Raw genomic sequence first — 7,868 nt, forward strand, 5'->3', positions numbered from 1 at the left:
GAAGGAACTCTAAAATAAAGATGAAACTCTTGCCACTGACATTGTATTATTAAAGGCCTGGGCCCAAGATGACATCAGGTGTATCCCTGTAGATTAGGTTAGCTGACACAGGACAAAATAAAAATCCTGGTTTCCCAAAAGATCTATGATGAATGATTCACAGAACCATGCTGTTGATGCTATGATAAGACCAGTGGCTATCTTTGACAGGTTAGAAACCCTGGAGGTAAATGGGTACACAAATAAATGGACCATGAAGAAGGGGACACGGTCTCTGCTTAAGCATGGGTACAGGACATTCTGGCAGTCAGTCTCCACCCCTGTCCAACCAGCCCACAAGTGTGAGAAACTGGCACTGCCCACCATTGGGCAGGTGTTTACACTGGGTCACTACCCACTTACCAGGACCGAAGGTTCTTTCAGCTGTTGATAGCTACGCAGGTTATAAAGTCAATATCCTGGCAATAAAAGTAGCCAGCTCAGGATCGAGAGTTGGGTGTTTTTGAACACACTATTCAGAGACAAGTCCAGTATCTCTGGCCCAAAAGTGTGTTTTGATCTGATTGTAAAAATGACCCTGTAGCTTTCCTACTAACCCCCAGAACTGAAGGATACAAGGGTGGAATAGTCTCACTTCCCAGCTCAGGACCCACACTAACCCTTAATTTTTACTAAATGACTTACAGCCCTATTATAAGCATTTATCTTGTCGATAGTCATGCCCCTTACTGTGTTGTGTCCCCCATTACAAGTCTGGTGGTGAACAAAGCAAAGGGGTATATTAAGATGATGGGGTATGGATAACAGTCTAGTCAACGTATGATCTGCATCCCCAGGTATATTTGTAATTTGGCAATGCTCAACATTATGGGACCTGAAAGATGGTCTGAGCCTTTCTTTTTCAAATTACAAGTGGGGAAACAGAAGAGCTCCATTATTGATTCAAATTGGAGAAAACAAAGTTCACTGGGAAGAGTCCTCAAAGAGATATTTTTTCAAAGTGAAAATGTTTCCTTTAATATGAACCTTTGCATTGTTTGCAAATGCCTCGTTTAAAACAGTGAGTGGAGGAGTTTTTGAAACCCCAAGTAATAAAATGTATTTAATTACCTGAGAAAGTAAAAAAGCTAATTGAAAACTATTATGTACAAACTTTAAAAAATATTCAAAAGCATTTTGGATACCAGTAAGAGTTTCAAATGGAATATTTTATTGACATGTTAGTTGTCTTTTTAACATGTACACACACACTGACACACTCTGATTGATCTGTGTGGAACAAAGGTTGACTAAATATCCTAAGGGAAAATGAAAAATTAAAAAATATATTAATTTTTCATTGTTATAGACAATTACACCCACATCACCTACAAAGCTATTACTGGTTCTGTCCAAGGAAGCAAAATGGCATAAGAGGAAAGTTGTGGGTAATTCAATAGTGACATAACTGAAATCTCAACATGAGAAAGCTGACAAAACATGAATTTTTGCTGTGAAATTTCTTTGCAAAATATGAAGAAAAGTCTGTCAGTGGGAAGTAATTAAGAGAAGATGGTGAACTTCTTTAGTCAATTCTCACAGTATTGTGCAGGGGCATCAAGAAAACTGCTCAGTCCTTCTCTGGGACCAGTTTCAGAACTTTTCCAATCGCAATGGTCTTACCCTCATCTCTTAAAGTAAAACGACCCATCTGAGGAAAATCCTTGAATGTTTCGAGGCAGATAGTTCCTGCTGTCCTTAAACGGGCAATGCACACTTGATCTTGTTTCACAAAGCGGGGTCGTGTCTTACTTTTCTCTCCTGATTTTTTGTCTACCAAGGAGATTAAGGCTGTTATCTCAACTTCCTCAATACAAGTATGAATGTGCAGCACCGCATTATAGCCTGGGCAGATGATAGACTTGTGCTCAATAATCACTATCTGAACATCAAATGTGCGTCCAGAATGGCACAGATTATTGGGGTCACAAAGTATGAATCCAGGAAGAATCTCTTCTTCTTCAATTCCCTTCAGTCTGATTTTAAGGTTTTCACCTGGGGCTACATAATCAGTTTCAGCATCATCAGAAAGAATTCCAAGAACTTCCACATTGTGCTTGTTCGGCATCATCACAAGCTGCTGGCCTTTAAAAATGGATCCTGATTCCAGCTTTCCCAGGACCACAGTACCCATATCCTTGTACTTATCCACAATTGGCAGTCTAATTGGTCCATCAATTGATCTGTTGAAGTTTGGCATATTATCCAAATATGGAATAAATGGTAATCCAGTGTACCAAGGGCAAAAATCTGATTGCTCTTTAATATTTGCCCCAGTCAGCCCTGAGCAAGGCATAAAGTGAATGTCCTTTTTGGGACTAAAGCCGACTTTTTTCAAAAAGGGCACCAGTTTTTCTTTACATTCTTCGTATCTCTCACTGCTCCAATTTACTGTGGGATCATCCATCTTATTGATAAGCACTACTAAATGTTTTACCCCTGCTGTTTTTGCCAACATTGCATGTTCTCTTGTCTGTCCACCTTTCTCAAATCCAGTTTCAAATTCTCCTTTCCTGGCAGAGATTACCAGTACAGCCAAATCAGCTTGAGAAGCACCACCAATCATATTTGGGACAAAACTCTTGTGGCCAGGAGCATCTAAAATGGTGAAATGTTTCTTTTCTGTTTCAAAATAGGCACGACCCACTTCTACTGTTTTACCCTTGTCTCGTTCTTCCTGATTTGTATCTAAGGCCCAGGACAAATACCAAGTTTCTCTGTTTTTTTCTTTAGCTTCTCTCTCATATTTCTCAAGTGTCCTTTTGTCAACCATTCCTGTCAAAAACATAATTTGTCCTCCAATGGTTGACTTTCCAGCATCTACATGCCCAATGAATACCACATTTACGTGTTCTTTTTTAGGAGCACCTGAGGGCATAACCACAGATTTAGATTTTCTCACTTCCTCTTTCTCCATCATTTCTTGGCCACTCTCTTCTGGGGGCCCTGAATCTCCCAAGGAACTACCCCCTGGCTCAGCTTCACTTACTTCTTTATTGTGCTCCCATGATTCTTCTAGAACCATTTCCACCTCTCCATTTTCTACAACAGGTTCTGAAAGTTCCATAGTAATGGCTGAATTGGAACCTTCACGCCACACTAACTGTTCCTCTTTGGAATGTTCCACAGGTGCCTCCCGTCCCAGCCTTTTACCTTGAGGGTCGCCCGCGCCGGTGCAGGTTTCATCGATGCTGGTGATGTCGGCCAGGGGGGTCTGCGGCTGGGCCGGGCCCCGCAGAAAGGACGGCACGAACTCCGCGGCGTGTACATTAGGCACGAAGGGTTTGGCGTTGACGTTGAGCTGACGGCTGAATGCCGAGCTGAGATGCTCCCGTTGGGCCTCGGCCACCGCGGAGGAGGCTCCGTCTCCGCTTGGGGCCAAACCCGGGGTTTCCATGTCCACCTGGTCCCAGCAGTCGGGCGCGGAATCGCTGCTGCTGCTGCCCAGATCCATGGTCTGAGGACCTGATGGGTGGCAGGGAGGGAGTGGGATTAACACGCCAGAAAGAGCGGGCTACGCCGCCAGGGGTAAGGCTGCAAGAGCGAAGGGGCAAGGTGGGGGGGCGACACGAACCTTAGCGGCAGCGCGGCAGCAGCTAAGTCCCAACACTGCATTCGCAACTGCGGCAGCAGCAGCAGATATGGCGGCTCAACCCTCTCCTCTTGTGTGTGAGCGGATCTCCTCCCCCAAACCCCAACCACTTCCGACTCCTCCACAGCCGACCCAACGCGGGGCGTGGATTGACCCCTCGCTGCCATCCGTACGCTGGGCCTGCTTAGTTCTCAGCCATGGACTAAGTCCGAAAGTAGGATTTGTAAAACGAAATTTTCCATTCATTTTTGTTCACAGGATCTGGGAGAGCAATTTGATAGTGTAATAATTAAACCTAGACTGGCACGGCTGATTTACAATTCTACTCAAAGATTCAAGTAAAAATGAGAATTGCTATTGGACAAATGGAGGCAGGAGATGGGTTAACTACCCAGAAACCCAGCAACCAAAGGAAGAAATTACTGACTAGAGAGGCACTCATGAAATACATGAAGATGTAGTTGAACCCAGGAAATGTAACTTGAAATCACTCATTTAATTTGAAACCCAGAGGCTTTTTGATTTTCCCTCATCCAGAGGACCCCATAAGCCTGTAACTTTTGTTGATGACTTCTGTGGTGTAAGGATGGGGTTATAACTTGTTTTCATGTTAAGTACTCTGACTGTGTCCATGAAAGGAATTGCCAAGGAGAACGTTGTCCCACTGAACCTGCCCAACTTACAGTATTTGTGCTGCTGCCTGAACAATGGCTAGCCCAAAATGCTGTGATGGATCACATAGACAGGCACTGGCCCCAGATCACTTGTATTCTTCTAACCAATTTATATTCTGAGTATTCCTGCCTCGCTCACCAGCACCTCCTCAGAATACACCCCGGGTCCTCAGTATTTCCTGTCCCATTCTGGAGGCTTAGAACCCTATTCACTGCTCATACTTCTGGCACTGGGTTTGTCTGAGGACAAATCAGTGTCATGTTGGAACCTTCCCCAGTTAGTGGTAATGACAGGGTATGTGGATGTCAGCCTATTTAAACCAATTAAGACCTCTGAGATGAACAAAGTCCATAGATACTAATCAATAGAATCTCACCTTCAGAAAGACTTTATAATATTTGACCCAAAGCTTAGAAGAGTTAGTCTGTAAATTATCTTAATTTAGATCAAACTGAAATAGAAAAAAAGATACAATTTGCTAGTACAAGATGAGGTCATAAAGTTGGATATTAAATAAATCCAACAAGTCAAAATACTTGAAAAATTGGTCACTGGTTTATAACTTAACAATTTTGTTCTCCAGACTTTAGGAGTAGAAAAAATGTTCTATGTCTAATAGACCTGGACGTTTATGGTTTCAGTCTGAGGCTGCCACTATTTCACTACTTCTGTGCTATTTCCAAGCCATTAGATATCAAACCCCTTCATTGTTTTTTGCCTCTGGTAATGGCTTAATTATTTGTTGTAACATAAAAAGAATGTGCATGCTTATTCACAATGAATAGTAAGAATTGAGAGTTTGAATGTGCAGAAACCCTTGGACAATACTGCATACATATGCTGGAGCCTTTCTCCAGCATTCTATAAACCTAGGATAGACTTTCTAAAATGTCTCTGAGAGAGCTTATCAAGGGATAGGCAGTTGTGTTCACATAAGGTTAGTATTAGCAAGGAATCAGGACAGACCTGGGATGTTTCCTTTGCCTAGGTCAATTGCATTGATCATGAGAATGCTAATATGACTGCTACTTAGAACAGAGGATGCTTCACTTTTAAAACCTTAAAGAAGAAATGAGAAACAGTGAGAGAATGTCCTGACAAGCCCACACCCTTGGGGTTTAGGGGGAGGCAGGTCCACCCAAGAGAGAGAAACATTGACAGGGCTATATAGACAGAAACTAATTTTGGACAAAATTCATTTAGTCTGTGTGATGGGGTGAATGTCTCAAGATTATCTACTTAGAACTTTGAAAGAGTGTATCAATAAATGAGAGAATTGTCTTCACCAAAGTTTTTTTTTTAAGTGTAGGCAATATTTGGCCATTGCCTAATCATTTCTTCTTAATTTTTTTGTGAAATATAATACAAATATAGAAAATTGCATAACAAAAAATTATTGTTTATTGACTTAGAAGGAAAACACATGTGGGGCACCTGTGTGGCTCAGTCGATAAAGCGTTCAATTCTTGATTTCAACTCAGGTCATGATCTCATGGTTAGTGAGTTCAAGCCCTGAGTTGGGCTCCATGCTGACAGCACAGAACCTGCTTAGAATTTTCTCTCTCCCTCCCTCAATGCCTCTCTTCCCTGGCTCTCAAAATAAATAAATAAACTTTTTTGTTTTAAATAAGGGAAACGCACTTGTAACCACCACACAAATCAATAATTAGAAATTTGCTGGTCAACCCAAAAGACTTTTCAGTACCCTCTCCAGTCACAACCTACTCCCGCTAACCTTAAATGTAACCACTATCATGACATTTATGGTTTAGCCATGATTTCCTGTATAGCTTTATCACATTAAAGGGAAAATGAATGATGTGAATTGTGGAATTTTCTGCATTCTTGAGTTTGCTGATTGTATTTCTGTAGTATAGTTTAGAATATTTTTCTATTTCTTGTATATCAATAATTGGATCTATGAGCTTGATCAGAGATAGGTGCAATTTTTTTCGCATTTTGAGTATTTTCAAAACATTTCACATAAGATCAGGTTGTTTTACAGTTAGAAGGAATTAATTATGATTGTGTAGAAACATGTCATTAGAGGTTGCAAAATGTGATACTGTACTTCTGTCGTTTCTTTTTTTTAATGTTTATTATTTTTGAGAGAGACACAGTGCAAACGGGGGAGAGGCAGAGACAGAGAGAAGGAGACACAGAATCTGAAGCAGGCTCCAGGCTTCGAGCTCTCAGCTACAGAGCCCGACCCTGGGCTCGAAACCATGAGCTGTGAGATCATGACCTGAGCCCAAGTCGGATGCTTAACCAACTGAGCCACCCAGGTGCCTTTTTTCTTTATTAACTGTAATGCAGTTTTAAAACAATTTTCCTTCATCAACAATTTTGTTACTCTGAGGTATGAATTGTAACAGAAACACATGGAAATGATTGATTATTTCTATTTATTTGAGTTTTCAAAACAATGACTTGGTTGCCTATAATTGTTCACAGATGACAAATAAGGATATTCCAAAAGAATAATTATGAATTATTGGATTTATATATATTTGATGTGTTTTGAACATTTTCTTACTATACTTATTGATGTTAAGATGGTCCTTCATTGGCCAGTGGAAGCCACTTCAGGATGAGTTCTGAATCGTTTTGAGACTATGCTAGTAGTCCTTGATGGTTTATTCATTATCTGGTATGACAAAATGTACCAGCTCAATTTTATACATTTCTATTAAACCAGGAATACTGGTTCTCAATGAGAACAGGGGATAATAAAATTAGAAAATAAAATAATTACTCATATGACTTATACTATCCATACATATAGTAGTGTCAGTACTACCAGAACTAATATGATAGAGAAAACAGATTTTTTCATATGTTCTCCATGTTATCATCCAGTACATTATAGTTAAACTACATCTATCTTATAATAACTCACTTTTGTTGAGTGTTTTTTAGTAGCAGGTCATATTTCAATTATTTTCTATGGATTCTCTCATTTTGTTTTCCCTACCATTCTGTGAAGAAGGTAATCTATCACTATTTTATAGATAAGAAATGGATGTTTAGAGGGGCTGATTGGACTATCCAAGGTCACATAGCTAGTAAATAGTGGACTTGGAGTTCAAACACGGACAAAAAGATGCTAAGGCCATACTGACTTGTAGCATCTATTATATATTAAGAAAGGAATTGGGAGATTTGGTGGGTGTAAGTCACAAATGGAAGAAGAGGATAAAGTCTTAGGTTATTTATAGAGAACGGAAATATGGATGAACTTGAGAGAAAGGATAATGCAGTTGAGTTCTTTTATGAGGACTTATGTTTTTTCCCGAAGTAAGAGATAATCCTGTGGAGATTCTGAGGGAAGATTCCAATATTAAAAATGGGGAATGGGGGAAGATACAGAATAGACTTTTGGGGTATAGGTAAGGTGGCTAACTTGGGAGTAGTAACATCTTCTTTTTTATTTTTTAGAATTCCAATTAGGGCACCTGAGTGGCCCAGTCAGTTAAGCATCTGACTCTTGATTTAAGCTCAGGTCATGATCTCAGGGTCGTGGGATCAAGCCCCATACCAGCTCAGCATGGAGTCTGCTCAG

At 40.5% G+C, this 7,868-nt stretch overlaps 1 protein-coding gene across 1 annotated transcript; it reads right to left on the bottom strand.

Moving 5' to 3' along the window:
• Positions 1–1,187: 1,187 nt before the first annotated feature.
• GSPT2 (G1 to S phase transition 2) lies at positions 1,188–3,699 on the bottom strand. The gene is made up of 2 exons (XM_030305982.1): positions 3,614–3,699; positions 1,188–3,504 (listed from the first exon to the last, which is right to left on the bottom strand). Exon 2 carries the CDS (start codon positions 3,491–3,493, stop codon positions 1,610–1,612), a length of 1,884 nt encoding a protein of 627 aa, XP_030161842.1. The 5' UTR covers positions 3,494–3,504; positions 3,614–3,699; the 3' UTR covers positions 1,188–1,609.
• Positions 3,700–7,868: the final 4,169 nt, after the last annotated feature.

Source organism: Lynx canadensis, chromosome X (assembly GCF_007474595.2).
Source record: "Lynx canadensis isolate LIC74 chromosome X, mLynCan4.pri.v2, whole genome shotgun sequence".
Taxonomy (NCBI): domain Eukaryota; kingdom Metazoa; phylum Chordata; class Mammalia; order Carnivora; family Felidae; genus Lynx; species Lynx canadensis.

Bases quoted from the DNA above. Each gene is read 5' to 3' on its own strand.
- GSPT2 (XM_030305982.1), bottom strand. From the start codon at position 3,493: ATGGATCTGGGCAGCAGCAGCAGCGATTCCGCGCCCGACTGCTGGGAC.